At 36.8% G+C, this 25,162-nt stretch overlaps 1 protein-coding gene across 5 annotated transcripts in view; it reads left to right on the forward strand.

Annotated features, from left to right (window-relative positions):
- The window catches only part of ATP13A3 (ATPase 13A3), a 61,419-nt gene extending 36,622 nt beyond the window's left edge, over positions 1-24,797 (forward strand). For 4 of the 5 annotated variants that reach the window (XM_054835115.1, XM_054835117.1, XM_054835114.1 and 1 more), the window contains 22 exons: positions 2,198-2,355; positions 3,022-3,210; positions 4,066-4,127; positions 4,681-4,831; positions 5,293-5,409; positions 6,475-6,492; positions 6,584-6,737; positions 6,824-6,944; positions 7,562-7,686; positions 8,616-8,794; positions 9,263-9,385; positions 9,468-9,547; positions 10,225-10,267; positions 10,365-10,474; positions 11,315-11,411; positions 12,289-12,361; positions 13,173-13,350; positions 14,035-14,222; positions 14,648-14,736; positions 14,935-15,015; positions 18,849-18,938; positions 20,466-24,797. In XM_054835115.1, the coding sequence (XP_054691090.1) occupies positions 2,198-2,355; positions 3,022-3,210; positions 4,066-4,127; positions 4,681-4,831; positions 5,293-5,409; positions 6,475-6,492; positions 6,584-6,737; positions 6,824-6,944; positions 7,562-7,686; positions 8,616-8,794; positions 9,263-9,385; positions 9,468-9,547; positions 10,225-10,267; positions 10,365-10,474; positions 11,315-11,411; positions 12,289-12,361; positions 13,173-13,350; positions 14,035-14,222; positions 14,648-14,736; positions 14,935-15,015; positions 18,849-18,938; positions 20,466-20,657 (2,618 nt within the window). In that variant the 3' untranslated portion in view covers positions 20,658-24,797. The remainder of the gene's footprint in view (positions 1-2,197; positions 2,356-3,021; positions 3,211-4,065; positions 4,128-4,680; positions 4,832-5,292; positions 5,410-6,474; positions 6,493-6,583; positions 6,738-6,823; positions 6,945-7,561; positions 7,687-8,615; positions 8,795-9,262; positions 9,386-9,467; positions 9,548-10,224; positions 10,268-10,364; positions 10,475-11,314; positions 11,412-12,288; positions 12,362-13,172; positions 13,351-14,034; positions 14,223-14,647; positions 14,737-14,934; positions 15,016-18,848; positions 18,939-20,465) is intronic. The other variant, XM_054835118.1, reaches the window with a different exon arrangement.
- The last annotated feature ends 365 nt before the right edge of the window (positions 24,798-25,162 follow it).

Genomic DNA, 25,162 nt, shown 5'->3' on the forward strand with positions numbered 1-25,162 from the left:
TGTCTTCTCTTCACCCTCTATTAGTCTGTTTTAGCAGTCAATGTTCTGATTTTTTTTTTAATTAAATTTCTTAATGTCTTTCTATAGGCTTTTATTCAAAGAAAAATATTTCCCTTCCCTTGAGCACATCTCCCCTTTAATAATACCAGTCTCAACTTCTGTTGTTTCTAAAATAAGGAATTTTATATGCCCAGCCTGATGTGTATATACAGATAGGTGGTCCAAAACAGGAACAGAAATTAACTACTGAAGACTTACTATTTCTGCTCAGCAAGAGGGATAATGCTTTTATTTAAAGTCTGGAACTGTTACAAGGAGAATTGTAATTACTTGCAACACACGATGTCTTACTGCCCTGACATCTGAAGTCATTTTTATATTCTGCTCTTTGCCCGTGACAGGTCAGAGTTAGCTCCTGTGTTGTAAACAGGAAGAATTTAGCTCTGTGAACCTTGTTCAGATTTTACATATGGGCAGGTACGCTTTTCCTGCCGTGACTATATGTAGAGAGAGGAGCAAAGGGATATAAAATCCTTTCAGTTCTCCTTCCTGGTTTGCAGGGACAGCTTTTAGGCGAGTAGAGAATTTCCCACTCCACAGAACTGGATAGGTGTCACAGCTCTTGTAGCTTCTTGCTCCTAAGATGTTCAATAGTAAGAACTGAAGTAATTCTTACCTAGTGAGATACCAGTAAAAATCCCTTTGTCTGAGGAAGGGGGATGCCACAAAATTGAAGCTACTAGAAAATTTAGTCCTTAAAAGAATCGTAGGAGAGCAGAACTCCATATGGTTGTGTGCAAAGACATGTAGTCTTAATCTTGTTGTAAATCAGGAAATAAGATTGATCTGCTGGGACTGTACTCACACTACTGTTCCGAGTTAAGCCTTTAACGTGAAATGTTTGATGTTACAGCTGAAATGTACATAAAATACTGACAAACTAAATGTGTGGGGTTTTTTTTCTTTTCTCTCCTGAAACTCAGTTCATGGATAAGTTAGTGTGTATGTCATTGTGGCTCCTATTGTAATTGTAACAAATTCAAAACTGGTAATTTTTTTAGAGAAATGTTCACTGAGGCTATCTGTACATCCAGTGTGTTCTCAAGACACCACATGAGGCTTTCATTTACTGTTTTACCCCGGTGTGTTCTAGCCTGTGTGGCTATGGAGCCTTCTGCAAAACCATTAAAAGAAAAATCAAAAGTAGTTCTGACTTTTTTTATTGCTGTGTCAAATTACAAAGCATTCATGACTAAATACTCAAGTACATACTGACATGCTCGACTTCTCTGAACAAGCCCATGGTTTGTATTCTGCAGGAGCAAATTCAAAGCCTGGAGGCTTCATGCTTGTTCCTCCTGTGATGAGGTCGTCCTCTTTAGGACTGATGCAATAGCTGCTTCATTCTGGTAGAATCTTGTATGCCAGATGTCAGTGTGGAGGGCCTAGCCTTTGCTAGGAGGTCTTGCAGTCTGAGAAGCTTTCAAGGAGCTGCCACTATTCGAGCAGACCTGGCATTGATATTGAGATGGTAGTAATAGACTTTGAAGTCTAAGCAGATACAAAATTGGGCACTGGTCTTGGCCTCTTCACGTGCTGAGGCAAAGGTTCAAGGAGGATCTTAGGGTGTCTGTTGGTTGTCTGACTCTAAGACCTTCAGAAGTCCAGTCTCCTAGTTCAGGTGTCAAAATGCAATGAAGAGGTGGGCTTCTCCAAAAGATGACTCTGTGCACTGCAGGTTTTATTTCTGATTCTTTCTTTTTGGCTGTCAAGGGAGCTCACAGAGACTTGCCATTTTAGTTCTTAAAGTTGGACTCTACAACTTCATTTTCTTTTTGCAAGGACTGGCACAATTGGATGACCAATAAATATACCCACTAGCTCTGCACTGTCAGGGACAAAATGCAGTACACCAAACACTCCCAGGCCAAACCATTTGAGGGTGTACTGCTGCTGTAGAAGAGGGGTTCATTTGCATCAGCTGCGTGTCCTTGCCAGAGGAGAGACACACTTGGTATGATGTGCACGTATGTTTTTGAAGCACCTTAATTACTGTATTGCAAAACATCTGTTACTGTATATTGAGAAACAGTCTTAATGAAATGAGTAGCTTAAGGGTTTAATTGAGGTTTTTAATATATTTGGATAGCTTCGCTCTTGTTTATACTTTTAATAACTTACTCCTTTTTATTTCTAGGCTTTAGTACTGCTAAAGGACGGCTTGTTCGTTCCATACTATATCCAAAGCCAACTGATTTTAAACTCTACAGAGATGCCTATTTGTTTCTCCTGTCTCTGGTAGTGGTTGCAGGCATTGGGTTTCTTTACACAGTTGTTAATAGCGTCCTCAATGAGGTATGTTTTCATTTCTTGTCCAGAACTGCCTTATTTTAGTAAAGGGTTGATCATGATTTCCAACATACTTCAGATGATGTGAATTCAATTTTAAGTGAATATTTATTTGCTTTACTTTGTATCAATGGAACTAGAAAGTTCCATCACCCAACACCACCATGCCTACAAAATTCAGCAGAGAAACAGAATTTGAATATATTAGTGAAATTTGAGTTTACCTCAATTTCTACTGACCCAGTTGCTAGACTTTTATCCTTATTATATGTAAGATTACCATCTGACTGATATCCAGTTGGAAGAAATAGGATACAGCACATCTAAAGCATGGTGCAGGCAAAAAATCATTACCAAGAAACTGATAACTGATAACTTTGTAATTTTTTTCTCTTCAAAACTTGTATTATTCAGTCACTGTTTTAAATTAATGTATTTGCAGGGAAAAAAGTGAAACTTGAAATTATGGATTGTGGATAGTTTAGGACTGGATTATCATGGTTGCAGATGATGGGTGAAGATTGTGCTAGATTTCTGGGCAATCCAGAACATGCTGTACTGCGGAAAGCAATGTGTGGATTTTGCTTTTGGTAACAGTGATGTAATGCTTCAGTGGGATAGTGGATCTTTAAGTAGGGAGTTCTTGTTCGTTAACTCTGACCTTTATTGCAGGTTCCAGCTCATACCATCATCATTGAGTCCCTTGACATTATCACTATCACGGTGCCTCCAGCGCTCCCTGCTGCTATGACTGCTGGCATTGTTTATGCACAGAGAAGGTTGAAAAAAATTGGCATCTTCTGCATCAGCCCGCAAAGGATAAATATTTGTGGCCAGCTGAATCTTGTGTGTTTTGATAAGGTTAGGTGAATTTTGAAACTCTGTGTTGCTACTTGGAGAGGCAATGTGTAATAAAAGGGAATTTGTATAGAATAGCAACTACAGGAAAATTAATTACTTCGTATAAGTTAAGTCATGAGCTTCCGATATTCAATGTTTGCTGCCTGTTAACTCACTTAACTTGGTCTGCTCTAAAAAGGTTTCATAATACAGAACTTCTTTCTTATTTCAAGACTCCCAAGTCCTAGCTTACTACCAGCACCCCAGAAATGTGAGAGTTGGGGACTGTGAGAGTTTTATTTAGTATACAGGCTTCTGGAAAATTGAAGTGTGAGGTCAGACTTGTTTCTCATTTTCATTTATTTCAGTGAAAAGCCAAACCATAATTTATTGCTATTCCTTATCAGAAACATGAGTGAAAAAAGCAATGCCACTAGCCAGAATCCTTTGCTTTTAGCTAATTCTTTGATAAAATTTATTTTCCTTCTTCGTTTATCTGAAATCTTAAGTACCTACACTAAATGTATTATTTCCCTTGTAAATATATTCACGTTGCTGTTTTAGCTGTGTAAGAAAGTAGTACTAAGGGTTTAGTACCTGTTTTCTGTTGTCCCTCATCCCCTGAATACAGAGATGTTGAGCAATCATCAGATTTGAAGGGTCTGTTTCATTTGTCCTGTCCCCAAGGAGGGGCATGATTGCTTTGAATGTTGGTTGGTTTTTTAGACAAAGTTGGAACTTAGTTACTAGCAAAAAGCAAGGGAGTTACCATTCAGGTGTAATTTGGATAATTAGCTATTAATCTTTGCTTTATCTGGGGATAACTTGTTTCTGAAGGCTTTTTCTTCTTGCCATGCCTCTTGGTTTATTTTGCAGACTGGCACACTTACTGAGGACGGCTTGGATCTTTGGGGAATTCAACGGGTGGAAAATGCTCGGTAAGGTTAAGTTCAGAGGTGGTGATAGCAAACATGATACTTAGTTATGCTTTAACAGCCTCAGCAGAATAGAATAGAAAATTCAGTGTGAGCTCATGTGTTTGCATTTCTGTAATGAGCTGTAAGAATGCAACTAAAAATACTGTTTAGGTGTAATGAAAGTTACAAATCTCTTAGGCTGAGGTGGAATTTAATTTGTTACAATCATTAAAGTATAGCATGTTTCCCTAATCCTGTCTTCCTAAGTGATGACTTTTTGGGCTGCTAAAATGAATTAGCTTAGTTAATTGAGTTAAATACAAAGTGATGAGAGGTCTCTGTACAAGGAATCAAACTAGAGAGTGAACTAACACAAAGTTTTTGAAGGAGCCGGCAATTGTGACTGTTTCTGAAGATTCCAGCCCAGAGTTTTAATCTGTTTTCTGTGATGTGTGAAAATACAAGTGAAGAGACTCGTGCAGTCAATTTTCTTCTGTTAATCTAAACAAACCTTTTGAATTGGCTCATAATAAATAATTATAGTGCTAAGTATATTGTAACTTCATTGTTTTAGTTTCCTTTTGCCGGAAGAGAGGGCTTGCAGTGAGAGCTTGCTGAAGTCTGAGTTTGTTGCTTGCATGGCAACTTGTCATTCCCTTACAAAAATTGAAGGGGTACTTTCTGGGGATCCGCTTGATTTGAAGATGTTTGAAGCAATAGGATGGGTAAGTGTCTGCTTGTTTCAAGAGAAGCAAAGTTTTTAAGATCAGTAACCTGAAATTTCCTACATTGTCATATTCAAGATAAGACATTATTTGCTGTTTCAAGCTGTAACTGTAAAACGGTGGGCTTCTGACAATGCCTGTGTGTCAAAGGAAGTCCTGATATGAAAATGACCCTAAAGTGTTCTGTGCAACAATACATACAACTGAAAGAATCTGAGCAACTAATTTACTGCTTTCTGATGTTATGTGGCAAGGTTTCAGTGCATATAATAAATGTGTAAAATAGCTAAGAGGATCTTAAGTTAACTGCTAAATTAAGACACTTAACTCTCACAGGAAATCTTGTTTAGAAAGATCATTGCACCTTGGGCTGATTTCCAAAGCTTTTTCCTGAAAATTACTTTATGAGAAAAATCAAAGTTAATGAATGTATAAATTAGTTGACTCTTTTTTTAATACAGATTTTAGAAGAAGCTACTGAAGAGGAAACAGCCCTTCATAATCGAATCATGCCGACAGTGGTTCGACCTTCAAAACAACTTCTCCCAGAATCCAAGCAAGCAACAAATCAAGAAATGGTACAAAAATTCAAAGCAATTCTTTGAGTTAAAGTAATGTATTTGTTTAACATGAAGGATTTTACCATATGCTGTGGTTCTGGCTGATATAATCCAAATAGGATCAAAACTGTGATATTTATTTTTTTTGATGGCAAAGATAGCGAAGACATGTTTAAACTGTTGAAGGTAGTGGTTCAGTATACGCCACTTCTGAGGTGAGCAGACTGATTGCCAGCATTATTACTCTTATAGACTGGTTATAAAGTGCTGTAATGATTTTTGAGCCTACGCATTTTAATATTAGTATCTTTACCAAATTCTTATTGTGCTAATGAAGTGCTTAGGTGTGCTCACCTTGCAGTTTCATTTAAAACAATCGTTTGTTAATGTCACCGCATAGTACAAAATTCTTGCCACCATTGTACGTTAGAGATGTATGTTTTAATTAAGTGCTGAGTTAAAAGTATAATGTCCTTGGCAGATTTAAAAAGTTCTTCTATCTGCATGTTGAAGGCTTTTTTTTAAACAAGAGGAAAAATTTAAGTGTGTGACTTGTATATCCAGATTATCACAGAGCAGGGTGGCGGGAGGGTATAGCAGGTTGGTTGCTCTGTATGAGTCTTACTCTACAGTGGATAAAAGCATCTCTCTCTTTGTTTGGAACTCAGTATATGTGCACAGCAGTAGTTATTGTGCAGTAGTTGGCATGAACATTCTTGAAACTTACTACATTATTTTTTGTGGATATACTTAATAATCATGGACACATTCTGAAATACTGTAGTACTTTTATCATTTACATAGGCTAAACAGACACAGGTTGGGCTGTGAAACATCTTGCAAATTCTAATAAAGAAATCAGGCTCCAAAGTTTTACTATGTCTCACTTAAAGGATACTAAACAGATGCAGTATATTCATATTCAGCTTTCATGAAGTCCGTTGCAAATACAATATGACTTTATATAGAGAGTGCTCTGCAGATTCACTTACTAATCTATGTTGAATAGTTTATAGCTGAGAAAAATACTTAAAAATAAATACTTACGGTAAATGTATTTTTTTCTTTTTTTTTTTTTTGTAGGAATTGTTTGAGCTTTCGGTAAGTATGCTTTTTCAATTAAGCATTTTTCTCTTTTTTCAAAATGTATATGGATGTAACCCTTTTCTTCCTTCCTTCCTGTATGACACAGACCAATTATGAGATTGGAATTGTGCGCCAGTTTCCATTTTCTTCAGTTTTGCAACGTATGTGTGTGATAGCGAGAGTTCTAGGGGAGAAGAGAATGGACGCTTACATGAAAGGTGCCCCTGAAGTGATTGCTGGCTTGTGTAAGCAGGAAACAGGTAAAGGAACAAACTATTCTTATTTCTTGTGTAGCTCAGCTGTAATAAGAATAATTTTAATAACTCTAAATTTGAACTTTTTAAAGTTCCTGTTGACTTTGAGTGTGTCCTGGAAGAATACACTAAGCAGGGATTCCGAGTTATTGCCCTTGCTCACAGAAAATTGGAGTCTAAGCTTACATGGCACAAAGTCCAGACTATTAATAGGTAAGAGTGACTTCATGTTTTTAATAAGTTACAAGCTTTAAAAGCCCCATGCTTTGGATTAATTATGAAATGTTTATTTTTGCTTAAATCAATTACTCCTGTTTAGCTTTTTCTGTCTTGACATATGTAGTTCTGTGCATTCTCTATTTGTACCCTGAACAATACATAGAAATTTAAGATAAGGAAGTTTTTCTGCAATAATGTGAATTCTGAGGAACATTTTTATGTTTGAAATTAATTGTAATATAAATTAAACACCATAAAGAATTATTACTAACATGGCAGAAAACTTCATCAGATTTCTTTATTACTTAAACATACATCTGTCATTTGTGTCTATTAAAGATAATGGCATGTAGTGGAAACCCTCCTGTGCATATGTGATTTCAAACTAAAACAAGGGAGACATCATCATTCACATTTATTTATATTTATGTCTTGGGTCACTTTTTACCCTGCTACCAAAACCTTGCTACGCAAACCCAATACAAAAGCAAATTCTTTACTTTTCATAGTTAAAAATAAACATTTCTGTTTACTTTGATTAAACAGAAAATCAGGCTACATCAAATAATTTTAATGCTTCCGTTTTTTTTTCCTTGCCTCCTTTTCTACAGAGATGCTATTGAAAGCAACATGGATTTTATGGGGTTAATTATAATGCAAAACAAACTAAAGCAAGAAACCCCTGCTGTACTTGAAGATTTGCATAAAGCCAACATTCGCACTGTCATGGTTACAGGTTAGCATGTAAATGTTCATACTGAAAAGATAAAAATCCATCTCTTTTTAGTCTTATTTTAATTATAGCGTATGAAGCCAAATTTTAGTGTCAATAGGCTGGGATTACACTGTATTTATAGCAAAAGAGAGGTTTAGAAACTATTGTGAGAATATTCGGACACCAATGTTTCCTTTTTGGTGAACGTTGCTTTGGTAAGTCAGAGATCAGAAACCAGTATGGGGATTAATTCTACTTTGCAGCTTTCTCTCCCTAGCTCCATGCACAAATTACTTTACGCTAAATTGAAGGATGAAAAACCTTAGAGGTCTTCCAGATTAGACTAGGTGAAAGTCCTGGTCTAATCTTATGACTGAGCATGCTTTGAGCAGGAGGTTGGACTAGATGACCTACTGAGGGTCCCTACCATTTTGAATTATATTATAAGTCACTTTTTATTGGAATTTTTTTTTCGTAAAGAATAACTTCTTATGTCTCCGTAAGTGAGATAGGTATCTGTGCTCAGTGTTTTCCATGCAATGTGTGTTTCCTTTTCCAATCACAGATATTGCAACTTTTGAATAATGTTTTGGTAGGCTAGCAATACAACTCAGTGTTTGCATGTTCTGTGACTGTGTTTAAAAAGCAGTATTTTAAATGGCTGTGTGTTTTCTGCCTAATTTTCAGTATATACTAAGATATGGCCAATAAGAGATCTTTATGGCTGAAAGAAGCGTACAAAGTTTCTAGCGATACTAGTCCAGGGGAGGGGTTTAACAGGCTAGACTTGTAACTTTGACTGTAGGCTTGGTTTGCCCTAAGGTTGTGACAGGTATGTTAGGCAGTCCTCCTAGTCTAAAACTTTGTTAGCTTTTCTCTTGTGTGGAATATCATTGTATGTTATTGATCCTTTTCTAATGGAAACCTTTTCAAATGCAATTGTTTCACAGGGGATAACATGTTAACTGCTATCTCTGTGGCCAGAGACTGTGGAATGATTCTACCTCAGGATAAGGTCATTATTGCTGAAGCACTACCTCCAAAGGACGGGCAGGCTGCCAGGATCAACTGGCATTATGCAGATACCCTCGCAAAATGCACTAGTTCATCACCAGCCATAAACTCAGAGGTAATAAGAGCGTTATTATGCCCTTAGAATGTAAGCAGGTAGTTTAACTGTTGAGTTTCTTTCTTTTTATCTTATTCTGTTAAGTGGCAAATCTACTGTTAAATGGCAAACCAAAACTGATGTACTAGTTAACTCTCAGATCTTAAAATACCACTGAGTAGTAAAACAGCTGGGGGAGCTAGTTTTTCAACTGTAATGTGACATTTGACATGTTAGTTTTGCAGGAAACAGTTTTTTTTCCCCACATCTCAATCTCTTAAGACTGCTCTAGCTGCTTGTAGTTGAAACATTAAACCACATTTTCTTATTACTAAGTGTTTTCATTGTATGAGGTTTTCTTTCAAGTAACATTCTTAGAAACCTCCTCTAGTGTGGGATCTCTAGGAATACCCCTCTGAGTATTAGCTTGAAATTACAAGATGTCTGTGTAAATACACTACAGCTAGAGTATTAAACTACTTTTGATAGGATATTCCAGTTAAATTGGTCCATGAAAGCCTTGAGGATCTCCAGATGACCAAATACCATTTTGCAATGAATGGAAAGTCATTTGCAGTGATTTTGGAGCATTTTCAGGACCTGGTACCCAAGGTGAGCATTTTATTTGAGTATGGGTGCTTTTGGTGGTGGACAGACTTTGCCCTGTGAGCATTAAAAATCTTTTGTCTTCCAGCTTGTGTTACATGGCACTGTGTTTGCTCGCATGGCGCCTGATCAGAAAACTCAGCTGGTGGAAGCTTTACAAAACGTAGAGTAAGTATTTGCTTAAGCATAGAAAGCGGGAGGGTTGACAGAGTGTTCAGTGTGATAGGAGGAAAAATTATGTATGCTGCTAGCTGTTTTGCCAAATGGAAAAGGCTGGGCTAATATAACTTCCTTGAGTTGGTAAATCAGTACTGTGAACTGAGCAGGAATGAGAATAGTACCATCTGCTGGCTAGTTGTGAAAGTTTCAGGCTTTTAATGAAGTTACAAATGATGAATAACTAAACTGACTAACATATTTTATAAATCTGGTTGCTTGGCATAATAATCAAATCCATCACATGTCTTCTATGTAGTAAAGAAGTATTAACAGGATGACTTTTGTTCACATATGGTCAGTATACTGTCTGCTGGTGTCAGACCTTGCAGCTATACAAAATACTACCAAAGTCTCTTTGCCTAGAACAAAGGTGCTTGAGACGACCTTGGAATGATCGAGGGCTGATAACCATTATTGGTTTGCATGACCTGGCTAAGTCATGTTACTTTTCTGTCTTCTTCCTCGTATGTATAAGGAGAACAGTAATTTCTTTCAGCATTATTGATCACTCATTATTATGCAAACCCTGAATAAGTTAAATAATATAGAAGTATTTAATGAAATAAGCTAAATGGGCTATGATTAGGGAATGGTCCAAAATGCTGATATCTGTTTGGTTTTTGTAGTTACTATGTGGGCATGTGTGGAGATGGAGCAAATGACTGTGGCGTAAGTATATTTTTATTCTCTGTACAGAACTGTTCAGTTAAATTTTACAGCTGAAAGTAAGTTTTAAAATGTTCTCTATTTCAATGTTAACTGGCAGGCACTAAAGAGGGCACATGGTGGTATATCTTTGTCTGAACTTGAGGCTTCTGTGGCGTCACCATTCACTTCCAGGACACCTAGTATTTCGTGTGTGCCAAAGCTGATCAGGTAATGCCACTTACATGGGCACATTTAAGTTCACAGTGACTCGTTTTGCATACGCTGTGTTAGTGTATGTTTGATGCTGTAGGAGGCCAGTTTGAATTAAAGAACAAGTCATACATTTTAGTAGTTCTGTTTCTTTACTGAAGGTACTCTGATCGAGGGCTTGCCATAGCATGATTTAGTATTTTGTTATAAACCCTTTTGTCCATGTAAAGTGAATTCTTTAGAGTGTGCGTGAGCTTCTACACAGTAGTATTTAATTTGATGTCTTAGTGACTTAGTTTCTGTAAAGGCTGTGTGTATTTGCAAGCAGTAAAATTCTTAAGATAACTACTCAGCACCACACAAAGTAGAAAACAAGTTTTCTAAATAGTTTGACCAATTTTTGATTCTAGAATTGGAAGTTAGGTAGTAATTTTGGATAAAAGTCAGCCAGAGAAGAATCTAGTTAAGCCTATGTGGAACTAATGAAGTAATGTGTAATAAGAAACGTTTCTGAAGTCAGCAGCTGTGTGGCTGACTGCGTGTCGTTCAGTCCATGTAGTAAACTAGTGCTTCATAGATGCTTTTGCAAGCAGACCTTCATTTTAAAACCTCTGTTGGAAAGCCACATAAAATCCAAAGAACATCAAAATAAGGTGGTGGCTCAGTGCGGAAGGCGTGCTTACAACTTTGATTTACTTGAAAGTGTACCATTCTGACCTCTCTTTTCCATGTGTCTTCAGCCTAATGTCCCTCAAAGGAATTGCTGATATGTTTAATTGCAGCTAACATTTTGCTAAGGAGAGTTTAACTGCTTGCACAGAAAACTTTCTAGTTACATGATTGCATTTGTTTTGACAGGGAAGGCCGCGCTGCTTTAATAACTTCCTTCTGTGTATTTAAGTTCATGGCATTATACAGCATTATCCAGTACATCAGCGTTACTCTGCTATATTCTGTAAGTATTTCCTTGTGCCTAAACAGTGTCAACGTAATTCAGAGATCTGAAAATTGATGGATATTTAATAAAAATTGTTGTAAGTCTCTTTGAGTACACAACACCCACATTCTAAAAACTGTCTTTGGACTAAAAGTATTGTTAGTACTTTTTGCTTTTTCTAATATTAACTGTATGAAAAACATGGTATTTAAAAGCTGTAACTAGTGCCTGTGACTATAAAGTCTCTACAGTGGGAAGTCCAAGTAAGCAAATTAAACAAAAATACAATTTTCCATTATTTAAAAACTGTCAGGATTTTAAAATAGCCTAACTTTATTTAAGGGCAATGCATTTCTTTTATGTAGGGATTGAAAGAGAGCAGCTGCAAGTATTGAGTTAGGACAGGGGAAAAAAGCAAAAAGTGGTGTATTTCCTGTTAATATGATTGGATTCACCATGCGGCATGTGGTAGAAATCCTGTTTTAAATTTGTGTTCTAAGTAAGTTAAGCATGCAAAGCATTAAAGGACCTTTGAGGTGGAAATTTTGACAGCTGTTTGACTCCATAGTAAGGTTATAGTGTCTAGAGAGCTGTGGGTCTAAGCTATTATTTCATTGGTTTGTAAAATCCAGTAATATGTTTGATTACAAACAAATTTCAATTACAAATAGCTTATGCGTCTTGAAACTGAAATTGTTTCATACCTTGATACTTCAGGAATTGAACTGTGTAATGTAGAGTGCTCAAGACTCCTGCAGATAAAGGAAGCCAGTTCGATAACAGACTGTCTTGTTTATAGAGTGAAATGTAAAGAATTAATGGCGTAGGAGTGTCATTCTAAGATGTTTCTTGGTGTGAAGAAATTACCAACGTTTCAGTTGTGATTTCTGTCTAGATCCTGAGCAATTTGGGAGATTTCCAGTTTCTCTTCATTGATTTGGCAATCATTTTGGTGGTTGTCTTCACTAGTAAGTATTGTGCTGAATTACCCCTGCTGGCTTCTATGAAGCAGTTTTTGCTTGGTCAAATTTTCTTTAATATCTAATTACATGCTGTTTGGAGTAAGCACTGTGATTTTTTTGATGCATATACGGTAGTAGCCGCAACATCTTAACTGTATGTCAATCTGCTGCGTACAGACTTAGATTAATCTGAGTTTTGTGAAACGTCGTCATGCAAAAAGCAGGTTGTGGGCGTGATCTTAGAAAAGTAGTTCAGAAAGTCATAAATCTCTACTGATATGATGAAACTGTTTTTGGAATCAAACCAGGAGTTGTTTCAATATCATCTTAAATGTTTTGATTTTTTGCATTTTTAGTTGAACTTCTGTCTACAAAATGTTACGCTTGAAACCTGTTATGTAGTGAAGTGTTTGATTCTACATACGAACCTAGCATTCAGTTTACTGATTAATAGTAGAATTCCATTTTCAAGTTTAATAGAAACTGCTTCTTTGCAGCAATGGCAGACCAAAACTGAGGAGACAAGCTGTAAGTCCTTGTGGCAGACAAAGGGAATTTGGCCAGACACTACTAATTCCTTAAGTCTTGTGGGTTCTATTATTGTCCCCTGCTGTCCTGTGCTGCCAGGGGTAACCAGCCTGTAGAAGGCACTGTGGCATTATTCTAGTATGATACAATCTTTTCACATTTGCAGTTCTGGACTAATCTTTAAAGTGATGTCATGAGCAAGCCATTCTAATTCCACAGAGTGTAAACAGGGTAGTTCTTGAAAACCATAATGATGTAATGTGTAACTTATTTTTCTTGCTCTTTGCAGTGAGTCTGAACCCTGCTTGGAAGGAGCTTGTTGCACAAAGGCCTCCATCAGGTCTTATCTCAGGTCCACTTCTGTGTTCCGTTTTGTCTCAAATCATCATCTGCTTTGCTTTCCAAATCTTCGGGTTTTTTTGGGTCAAACAGCAGTCCTGGTATGAGCCTTGGACAGTGGAATCTGAGTAAGTGTTTCTGGTGGCTCCGTGCAGAATGCAGTAATGATCAGGAAGCTATAGGCAATAATTGCTCTCTATCAACCCCCTTTGGGAACTTTATCAAGCTGCCATGTATTTATCAAGCTTTATTTAGTCTACTGATTTTTTTTTTTTTTTGTGAAATGCATACTAATACATAGGAGTTACCTCATGGCTGAAATGCAAAATTGAGTCAGAGCCAGACTGCAGGGTCTGAAGACTTCTCAACTTTGGGGCAGTTGAGATCAAAATTTGAAATGAATGGTTCAAACCTATTTTAACTCTTCTGTATTATAAAGTTTTGTTGTCCTGTTAGAGTTCCAATAAATCAAATTCATATTTCTGAAAATGAAGAGGTGTGTTCATCTTTTTTTAGATGGCACTATTTTCTTACCTGTCTTCAAAGTGTGTCTACAGTGATAGTTTCTAAACAGTTCATGTAGTGAACTTAGAAGCTGGAAGCATAAAAGAACTTCAAGCTCAGAATTCACAAAACCTGCTACCTCCCTGCTGCATTTTGAGTTATATCTTACTACCTGTAATAGGTTTTCAAGGATAAGCTTTTTATACTGTAGCAATTTGTTCTGTCATTACTTTTGTTAATAAGTAGGCTTTGTTTGCATCTTCTCCTTAACTCAGTGTTAAAAGTTTGGAATTTTTTTTATGTTGCAGTGCATGTAATATATTGGATGCCACAAACACCAGCTCTGCACACTATGGGAATGAGACTCTTGAGGATGAACATTACATCAAAAATTATGAAAACACAACTTTGTTTTTTATATCCAGCTTTCAGTACCTCATAGTGGCAATTGTCTTTTCTAAAGGAAAGCCCTTTAGACAACCGTGCTACAAAAATTGTAAGTTCTTACTATACACAGTTCCCAGTAACACTCCAAGTGACTGTGCACTTATTCATCCATGGCTCATCTACAATTCTGTTGTGCCACTTCAGCAGTAATAGTGTTGCTAGGAGAAAATAGTACAATTATCCTCTGATAATCAGAGATAGAAATAGGGAAGTATTAAACTGTATGGAGAAATTTCTGTTAACAGTTGCTTTGTTTGTAGAAGTATAGGTGTATATACGTTCTAGCTCCTCAAGTGAGCCAGTGAAAAATTGAGTCTGGCTTTCTGTCTCTCTGTGGCTATCAGCACAGCTTTTATTGCCAAAATCTGCCTGGAAGGGGTTTAGAGGGAGTAATGAACCCATGATACATAGAAAAACTGTCTAAAACTCTGATTATGAGATGGTCTGATTAAAATATTTTTTCTTCTTTTACAGTTCTGTTTGTTATAGCCGTGATAGTTCTTTATGTCTTCATATTTTTCATCATGTTGCATCCTGTTGAATCTATTGACGCATTTCTTGAGGTAAGATTCAGCAGATATGCAGGCATCTGTACTGCCTGGGATAACTGATTGGCTGCCTTTTGGGCAAGCTCGACCCCTTTAGAGATCTAACTTTGCATCTGTGGGGGGAGGAAGGGACAATTTATAACTCTGAGCCTATTTTGAATGTGTGTTTACTTCATGTGTGTGTTGCTAATCTCTGGCAACATTTTCTCACAGCTCGTGTGTGTGCCATATGAGTGGCGTCTAAGAATTCTCATCATTGTTATTCTCAATGCAATTGTATCTGTGCTGATGGAGGTAAGAAATTCAAATGGAAAAAATGCTTGTCTGTTCAGTGTTTTTTTTCAGGGTACATTTGTCTTTTATTTAGAAGGTCTCTTCAAGTATGCAAGTATAAGTGGTCACTATTTTCTTGTTAAGTTTGTATTCCTAAAAATGTCCTTGCAGGTTAGATTTAAGGTGTCAAGGTTTTCTGTTTTAAAAGCACAATTTTAAAACCTTTTTTATTAATTTAAAAAAGGGGGGAAATTGAAAAGACTTACAAATTACTTCAGTTACTTCATAGGACAGTACTCTCCATATTTATTTACTGCGTGGATTTAGTTCAGAATAACATAACAAAGAACTGTATAAAACCCTTAGGGGAGCCCATTTTCATTCAGCTGGATCGTACTCATAGCTTATTGCTCAGAATAATGCTGGTCTGTATAGCTTGTTCATCTAATCTGATCCAAGTCCAGAAGTAGAGACGTTCATGCAGATCTGCTTTTTCCAGCCCTGAGCTTGTCCAAAGTCAGTCACTCTGGATATTGACCTCTTCTGCTGTAATTCCACAGTTAAAGTGGGCAGAAACATGCCCTACCTTTCATCCAGGTCCCCCTATGTTGTTTCCAGTAATCGGAGTTTGACAGATATATCTTCCAGAAGGAGTCTGAATTCACAGCCAGTCATTTCTTCCTGTGGTTAGTTCTTCTCCCTGTTATGCTGATGCCTTATTTCCAACCTGAATACATATGGGTTTTGGTTGCATTAGTCACTATTTTTTTTCTGCAAGATGAAAAAGCCTTTGAACATTATCTAGTGCTTGCACGTTATAATTATCTGTTTTTACTGTGTAACATTTTCTGCAGCTTCTAGTCAGTATTTCCATCACTATGTGAGGGATTGCTATCAAGGTAACCAGCGTAATGTTTGTTTGGATCATACCATTTTGGCCTTTGAAGATTACTACAACATTAATATTCTTTCCAGTTGACTAGTTTTTCCCCTTTTATTCACAACTTAGTAAAAATAAAATCAACCAAAGTTTTTTTGGATACTTTAATCAAAATTATCAAGGCTTTGTGTTCAAAATGTTGTTCCAAATATAATTTGCAATATATACTATTATGTTTCTGCCTATTGGAACATGTTTTTCAGTGTTTTCACATGATAGGTGATAACTTGTCTTTTCCAAAGCATGGCAGTAGATACTAATTTTTTTGGCCTTTGCCTTGTTGGTGACAAGTTTATCCTCTCTTAAAGATCCTGTGCCTTTCTTGCATTGTCCTATATTTACTCTAACCCTGTGATGTTTTCCTTTACGCCCTTTAATTCTTTCATTTTTTTGTACTACTAAACTCTTAATAGTTTTATTTTTGCCTCCTCTTTTATTTGCTAAAAATTAAATTTTATGTATATTGCTGTCTTTGCTACTAAAACAAAATAGTTACTCTGAAGCTGCAGAATCATGGCTCTTTTGTCTTCTGATAAATTTAAAATAAACCTCCTACCTAGACATATCTTTTCCTGTTTACTTTTTCTAGTCAGTTTTGATGGATTTATTACCATCTCTGGGAAATCAGCTTTTTTTAAAGCACTAAGGTTATTCATTGGAATTGAGCTTTGTGTTGATACATAGAGTGTAAATAGCTGGTGGTTACAGTTTTCAGTCCAGTGATAAACATGACTTAGAGAAATAAACTTACCTTCTGCTCAAAAAATTACTTTGTTCTGCAGATGATCTAAATGTTATTCAGTCTGGTGATGTTTCTGTTTTGGAAGGGTAAGGGCTCCAGTAGAAAGTCTGTACAGTGTGCCAGTCCACGTATCGGCATGTGTCTCAAGGACAAGTGGTTCTCCTCTGCCTTAAATGTTCATAAGATTCTGCTCCTGGGCTTTGTTGGTTGCCACATCAATCTATAAACTTCTGAGTTTCTAGCAGGCATAATCGAAGCAATATAATTACTGTAGAGGATTTGCTTTCACCCAGTATTTCAACACACCCCCCCCCCCCCCCGCCTTTCCTATGCAGGGTTGCGTTAGCATCTCTGAACACTTCAGTCGCTTGTCACTACCAAAACTGGTAGGATGATTCCTTTTAACAAGACTTTCTTATTTATCTTGTTGCCCATACTTTAGGAGTGGAATAGAAGTAATTCTAGAATTTTTAATTTTCTTGACATTAGTTGTTTGGGACATTCTGCTTTCACTTAAAACCTATTTCTTCCACTTTCACTGTTAGTTGAATGCTTTGTTTAGACCTAAGTTGTCTTACTGTACGACGGGTGTCCAACAGAAGCATTGTCTAGTGATCCTCAAATCCCAAACCTTGTATAATGATACACACTTCACCTTCTGTAACTTCAACTTGCTTTTGTCCTGCCTTTTGAACTGCATTTGTCCAACTCTAGCAGTATTACTCTAGGCTCCCTGAAGCTTTTTCATGTGGTGCCAACTCTTTGGGTGCAATGTGCGATGTAGAAATCTCAGGCTATTTCATTCCTTCACTTCCAGTATAGCTCATTGCCCTTCTGTCCTTGTGTGCCTGGCTGGATTTTCTGCTCACTACACTTATGCACTAAGAGTTACCAAGTACCACAGGTCACGTTCTGAGTATCTTGGAAAAGGTGCTGGTGGCATCTCCTTATTTCTTTTAACGAGGTACTCCATAGGTATATCACCTACAGTTTGTTCTGCTGAGACTAATTCCTCAGTAATTGCCTCTTCAAGTGTCTCATAATGATGAGATACGTGAGGGATGGGATCTATCTTATGTCACATTTGCCAGTTTGACGCTTGTTTTATACTACAGTCATATGTAGTTTCTTAATTGCTTCTACAACAGGAATGATTTCTGAATGTGGTTGTCCCAAACATGTTTTCTGAAATGTTGTGTAATGCTTTTGCTCCTTCCATGTGGGTGCCAGACTAGGTTCACAAAGCACGCATATTCCTTCTGCCAGATGATAGAATATACTGCACACCAAAGGCAGATCCTAGCAGATGTTCCTCCTTACCCCGATGCCCAATATAGACATACTTAAACCAGACTGACTTAAAAAAATGAGCATCTAACAAGCTGAAGATTTCTTGGCAAAGGCTTTGTAAAAGCACAATAAAATTCCAGTATGTTATAAAATCAGAAGCATTATAAAAGGCTGGCTGATCAACTCTCCTTTCTCAATGGTAGAAGTTAGTCAGATGTTTGAAGTGGAACCTGTCCAAAGATCAGAGTTGTAGGCTCAAGGCCAAGGAAGATACAAGTTCACACCTGTGTTGCCGGATTTGTTCGAGTCCACCCACACAGAGAATGAGAATAACCAGATGTACTGAACATACTGTTCCACTTCTGCCCTCTCCCAAAATCTGGAATGACTCCTACAGAATTCCTTCAGACTTTCTGCTGGTGGCTTAGCTTTGCCACCCCACTGAAGCTTGTCTGGAAATGTCACTGGTTTAAAACAAGCTACGAACAAAGCATAGGCTGAAGTACTTTGTAATGTTAAAGGTGGTTTGAGGGGAAACTGCTTTAAGCACTCATGTCTGCGGTGCTTTGTGGGATTTTTTTGAGTATCGAAACACATTAAGAATGTGTACTTACAATTTTTATCTGAGTCAACGGATGCAGTTTTGGTCATTGTTGCTGTTGATTTAAAGTACATGTTCATATTCTTAAATCTCACGTGAGCACTTTAAGAAATGAAAATGTTTATCACTTAAGTACTGACAAGTAACGTAAACTCCATTTTGCCTGGCACTGAATTAGTTATGCCTAACACACTATTTCAGGTTTTATTTGTAATATGCACACTAACAACAAATGATCATTAGTTTCTTTAATTCTTCCCACTCACTGCAATGTCTCACAGAATGTCCTCCTTGATATGATCCTTTGGAAGGTTGTGTTCAATCGAGACAAACAAGGAGAATATCGCCTCACCATACCCCAGCCGCCTCAGGTTGGAGACTAGTATTTTGCTGTCATCATTTGAGTGCATGCAGATTAACTCAGTTTTGTCTTTTTTATGATCTATAAGTGTCTGTTGCCTTGTCTTAAGTGTTAAACTGTTTAAATTAGATTTCTGTGACTTGAATATTCAAAGGAAAGGCTTCTGGTTTTATATTTTTCTCCTTGTTGACAAATAATTTAGCTCTGTATACAAGAACTGCGAAGCAAACCCAGAGGATTGCTTTTAAGACTTTTCTCACTTTATCTTCAGTTTGCACATTAGCAAATTTTGTTTGCATTGTCACAAGTTAGTATGCTAGGACTGGGGAACGTCGTGATTTGCTTGGAAGCAGAATTGCTCATGCTGGGTCTAATCCAGTTCTGTATGAAATTAATTAGGTTTAGGGGTTTAGAACATTGTCTGTGAGAGCAGTAACTTATAGCATGTACAAATGAAACAAAACAAAATGGTAAATGAAAATACGTTATGACTACTTCAGATGGCTTAGGAGACTGAAGGATTCAGCTTCTGCTTTTCAGGTGACCATGAATCTTGGTCTGGTCTGCCCCTCTGTCATTAATACATGAAGGATATCTGCGTGAATCCAGTAAAAACTGGCTTTTTCTTTAAACTTGTTGCCTTATTACTTTTAGCTGGTTGTACATTTGTTCTGGTTAGAATTGCAATGGTTTATTTCTCAGCACTAAATTTTATTAAATGAGTTCACTTCAGATTTACATTTGTCCTTTCGCGGCTGTTTAAGAAAAAATTGCTTTGTGTTCACTGAAGAGTGGAACTTGTGTTTCAGGCTCATGTGTGATTCAGTTCACCAACTGATAAAATTCAGAGCATGAAGAAAACTGTATAGAATATATCTCCATTAAAATGTTAGCCCAGCTGACTACAGGTACTCTCTGAGACATGAGAGGAATCCACTCTTGAGAATGAGGAATGGTATTTCTGTTCTCCAGCTAGTTAAGTTACATGCATTTAGGACTTGGAGAAGAAAAATAGGAAGGCTTAGGTTCAATAATTTGTCTGTTTTAATAACTATTAATACCTGTAGGACTTAGGTTTCACAATATCAGCAAGTTAAATTCTGCCATTTTTGGCAGGCTGCCTGCCTTCATTTAAACAATTCACTGCTTAAAAAGTGTTTTGAGACTCTGGGAATTTGACTGCTTTTTCTAGACCAGGCTTTTATTCTTCAATAGTAAACATCATTTAATGGTGCCTGTTATACCTGTGTTTATTGAAACTATTATAAAGTATGCATAAAAGCTGGTGGTGACCTTAGATGTTACAATAATGCAGAATACTTGGTTTTTCTTGATGTTTTTTAAATGTCATTGGTACCATAGTATAGAAGAGATGATGCAGCAGAGGAGTTTCTGTACTACACTTTCTAGGTCCAATGTGACAATGAAATAGTAGATTAGAAATAAAAATAATAGTTTTTCTTCTAGTGATTTATTATATTGTTATATTAATTTTGTCTTATGGTAATCCAATTTTCAAATCTGTTCACTTCTGCAGGAGGCTGTGGATCGCTGTGGAGTCTGTTTCCGTTCTTCCCTGTTTGGTTGTAGAGAGAAGACACCAAAAGCCAAGTATATGCATCTAGCTCAGGAACTGCTGGTTGATCCAGAATGGCCACCAAAACCCAGAACAACAACAGAAGCAAAAGTACCATCCCAAGAAAATGGTTCATATCAAATCTCACTGTAACTTAGCAGTGGCTCTTGGTGGCATGTGTCTTTAGTAGTATTCAGAAGAATGTAATTTTAAGGCTTTATTTGAAATGCGGTATACTAAATGTCAAATTCTGATGCAGATATTTCCAACTGTTTTGTCTCTCTGAATACAGAGTTCAGAGCCAGACATCTTATGGCTATACATTTTAAAAATGTAGGTTACCTTAGGCAGAACAAAAATGATTGTGTTCCTACCACCTTCTTTCAAATTTCATTATTCCTAAATGAGATGTATTTGAAGGTTTAAACTGCAGGGCAGTTAAAACAGGTTCACTTTATTTGCCTGGAGTATCTTAATCATTGTTCTAACCTGCTTACCTGGGCATGTGTTCATGTAAACCCTATGACGTAATGGTTTCATGGTAGTACTAGGGGCACATAATAACCTTGTCATGTTGGGGCTTTTTTTTATATTCACTGTTGAAAAGCTTTGTGCCTCAGAACGGTTCTAAAGTTTTGGTGTGTGTACCTCTAAGTTTGTCCCTACTAGTAAGGAGTGTTTCCAGGTGTAAAGTTTGGATTTTAAGTTTTAATTCTTTAGTCTGCCACAGCAGGAATTGGGAATGCTATAGAAGCAATATGCTCTGTCCTTAAGAAGAAAGCACATTGCTTTCAAGTGGGTTCTTAGCTTCTTTTCTAGCTAACCCCAAGGAAGGGCTTAGGTGGCCTCCAGAGGAGGAGGCATTTGGCTAGACTCTAAAGTTTTTGGAGAAGGAAGGCTGGAAAATCTTAACACTTTCTTCTGTCTCATGTTTTATTACATTTAGCTGTGCATTTCTCCACAGATCTTGCTTTTTCCAGCAGAAGGGTTGGATTATCCCTTTGTGGACCATGTTTTATTTGTAAATCTTAAGATAGTTTTCCTATATACCATGAAGTAGTAAGGCCAGAGTTACTGCTGCAAAGGAAATGGGGGTGGGAGGGAGGAATATTTTCACATGCCCACGCTTGGTATTTGTGCACGTTAAGAACATATGCATTTCAAAGAGTCTGCCAGTGTCTTAAGCACTATATGTAGCTGTATGAAACAAAATTAAGAGAAAATAGATGAGCTAAAATCTGTCTTGCTGCAGAACTATAATGCTTATGTGGATTTTATTAAAAAAAGGAGGAAAAAAAAAAGCAAAGCTTGCATCACCAATAATGCTGCTTAAGCACTTGAGGTAGCGATACATCGTTTTGCCATTAGGCGGTGTCAAAACACAAGACCACTAGAAAGAGATCTGCAAAGATGAAACTTTTTTTTTTTTTTAAAAAAAAACCACCCACAAATTACTTATCTCCAAAACATCTTCAACTTGCTAAACTTTTCTGAAAGTCGTCTTTGGTGTCTTTGGGAAGATGATAAAAATACCGACTCTTGATCAGTCTGTTTTGATCTGATGTAACTGACTGGTTCAGACACCTCCAAGCTTTGGGAGGGGATTGGGGATCTGGAGAAATCACGATTCTTTAGAGAAGGAAGTTGGGACCTTTGCAGTAGTTGTGGAAGGAGAGCCCCAAACTCCCTGGCTGGCTGAGATGGGTTTGAATTCTGTGTATTATGATGATGGAATTTGAGGTTTTGTTTTGTGTTTCTTAAAATTCCTGTGGAGATGATTCCATTCCAGCATTGTTTTAATAAGGGGAATTTTTCAGGTCAGGCCTAATTCCCATGTGCTGTTCTGTAGGGCAGTATGGATAGTGTCCCCCACTGCTCATGTTATGGTTTCTGCAGTGTTTGAACGTACTGTGCCAATGGGGAATTTAAAAGTGGTGCTAAATGGTTTGGAAGACTTTTTCCTAGAACTTGGGGGTTTAAGTTATTAGCACTTGCTCCTCATAAATAGTATGCACATAGTATACTATCCTCTAGTCCAGCTGTCAACTCTTTTCCTGATTTTTTTTTTGTTGTTTGTTTTTGAGGGGTGGAGCAGGAGGAAGAGGGAAGTGGTTTTCTTAACATTCATTCAATAGAGCAATGTAAAAGTCTTATTATCCTGGCTTCTTAGGGTCAGAAACGTCGAACACCATTGGTAGCTTTTAAGAGGTCTGCAATTGTGGACTTGGATAAATTTATTAATCGTGAGTCAGTTGGCTAATTTCTGTCAATGTTGATTTTACAAAATCTTTGTAGCATGGAATAATTGATGAAGAATAATTCTTAGCTGCGTAAGTAGTATTCAAATTTAAAGAAAAACAATACTTCAGTTGAAAAATGTTGTGAAGCTATGCATCTTGGACCTGGGAGCTGTGACTTATCCTTAATCACATAAGCTTTTGCTTTCCATTTCATTGACCACTTTAGCTTGGTTATTCCATCAGAAGTGAAAGAAAATATATATGTCTTTCCATTTTCTATGCTTCTACTTAGTACTTTCTCTAAACTGATAATTTCTCTCGGCTTGTTTGGTTTCTGAAGCTAGTCTTTCAATCTTATTCTAGTTTATTAGACTTATCCAGAAAATGAGGAGGAAACAGCTTATTAAGGTGGGTTTGTCTTTGGAGAACATTTTAGGGAACTCTTACTAAAACTGATACTGCCAAGCGTCTCCACTTGAGTGACTAATGGGTCATGAGCCTGTTAAACTTGAATATTTTGCAAATGGGAGCTAGTTTCCTCAAGGTATGAGTTCAGAGTTAGTAAATGTTCTTGAGGTTGCATGCTTGAGCTCTGACCTATTTGCTTCTGACGCTTAGTCAAGAATAATAAATCAGCTTTTCTGAGAATTCTTCTTGTTGTTGCAAGTTCAGCCACAAAGTAAGCTTTTGCATCTTCTGCAATTATTGGGATTTATGCCTTCCTGCCCAAGAGCTGAGTTTGGCCACCTATAATTTTTCTCATTTTGAGCAGTTTAGTTTTTCTGGTTTTCAGAAATGCAGCAAACTAGATCTGCACTAGCGTATTCAGTTTCTGCTTTTGAAGTACGATGAAATTCAGTTTGTAGTGAAAAGAATCTCTTCTAATGTTCATCTTGGAAGCCTAAATTCAGGTGAACAGACCAATTTTAGTGATCTCCACTAGATACTTGGTAGACGTTTTCTTCCTGCTGTATATTTTGGCCTTACGTTGAGAAGTTGGATTTATTATTAAATTATTTGTGTATGCAGACTTTAATCTGTACGTATTTTACTTTGATGTATTAGGATTTGTAAATATTACTGATTTTTAAATATTATTTATGCACATACCTAAAGGACTGGTCTACCCAGAAAAGCAACTGCTAAATAATGTTACTTTTTAGAAATAAATTGCAAAATCATTAAATTTTATATCCCTCAGGGTTATTTTTAAAGTTGTTTTTTTCTCTTCCCTTCAGATTCAATTAGCAGTAACTCTAGTTTCATGTACTATAGAATGAAATCTACTGTAAAGAAAATGCCGCAAATAATGCTTGAGTAGAAGCGGCTAAAACACCCACAGAACTGACTGTCCATATTCATCATAACTTTAAATTGGAAACTCTTACTGTTGCACTTTTAAAAGCTGTTGGATTTTTAATTCTATTTATTTTTTTCTTTCATCATGAAGGTTATGCTGAACAGTCATCCCAAATTGGGTAAATAATCCTGTACTGTATGTGTGTATACAGTATAATACTAAGCAGATGTGGAGTCCTTTTTATGCTGCAAATTTTTAATGCTTATGTTGGTCATCACAAAATGAGAGCGCTAAAGTTCTGTAGGATTTCTCCCATGAAATTCTGAATTGTAAACTTAGGTTTTTGTATGTCTAAGGGAAAGCTGTGGGTTTTTGACAATTTTTAGAGTCTCTAATATGTTGATTTTATACAATAAAGCTTCAGGTTTTTAAAGCTATTTTCAACAAACTGCAGCTTGTTTGATAATTATGTGAACCAGAAACTACTCAGTTTGTCATGATTTCCTCAAGCCTAACACAGATTAAAAGGTTCATCATTACAGCGCTCTCTAGAAGCTCAGCTTCCTTTTTATTTTTAAATCTGAAATGATACTACATCTTTGTATTTAAAATATGTATTGCTGCTCTAGAATGGTACCCTGTTGTCAAAAGGCATACATAAATAACTGTACAGTAGAATTGTAAATAGACTTGTAAATCATTTTTGTGACTGAAGCTCTTTGAAAATAAAATTAAAATGAACAGATATTTTAACTCTTTTCATTAGTTTCATGAAATTGTTTTTAATTAATCTTTATACAATTAGATCCAAAGTTTGTTGAAGAATACATACTTACTCCCGCTGATGTGATGGGTATCTTGTTCAGTGCCTCTGTGTCTTTGAAGATGGAGGTGAAGTACGCATGCCATGTGTTAGCTGCGCATACCATAGCACCGCTGTTCTGCAGTGGGGTAATACTGACCGTACTTTCTCCAGCTGCCTTATAAGAGCCATTGTAAAGCCAGACCTTGTACATGTGATAACAGCAGCTTGTTTCCACCTTCTGTATCCAGATGTTCCTTCTGTTCTTTGATGCGTGGGAGACATTATCTTGAAAAGAGTCTTGGGCAAATGTTCT

Source organism: Grus americana, chromosome 9 (assembly GCF_028858705.1).
Source record: "Grus americana isolate bGruAme1 chromosome 9, bGruAme1.mat, whole genome shotgun sequence".
Classification (NCBI taxonomy): Eukaryota; Metazoa; Chordata; class Aves; order Gruiformes; family Gruidae; genus Grus; species Grus americana.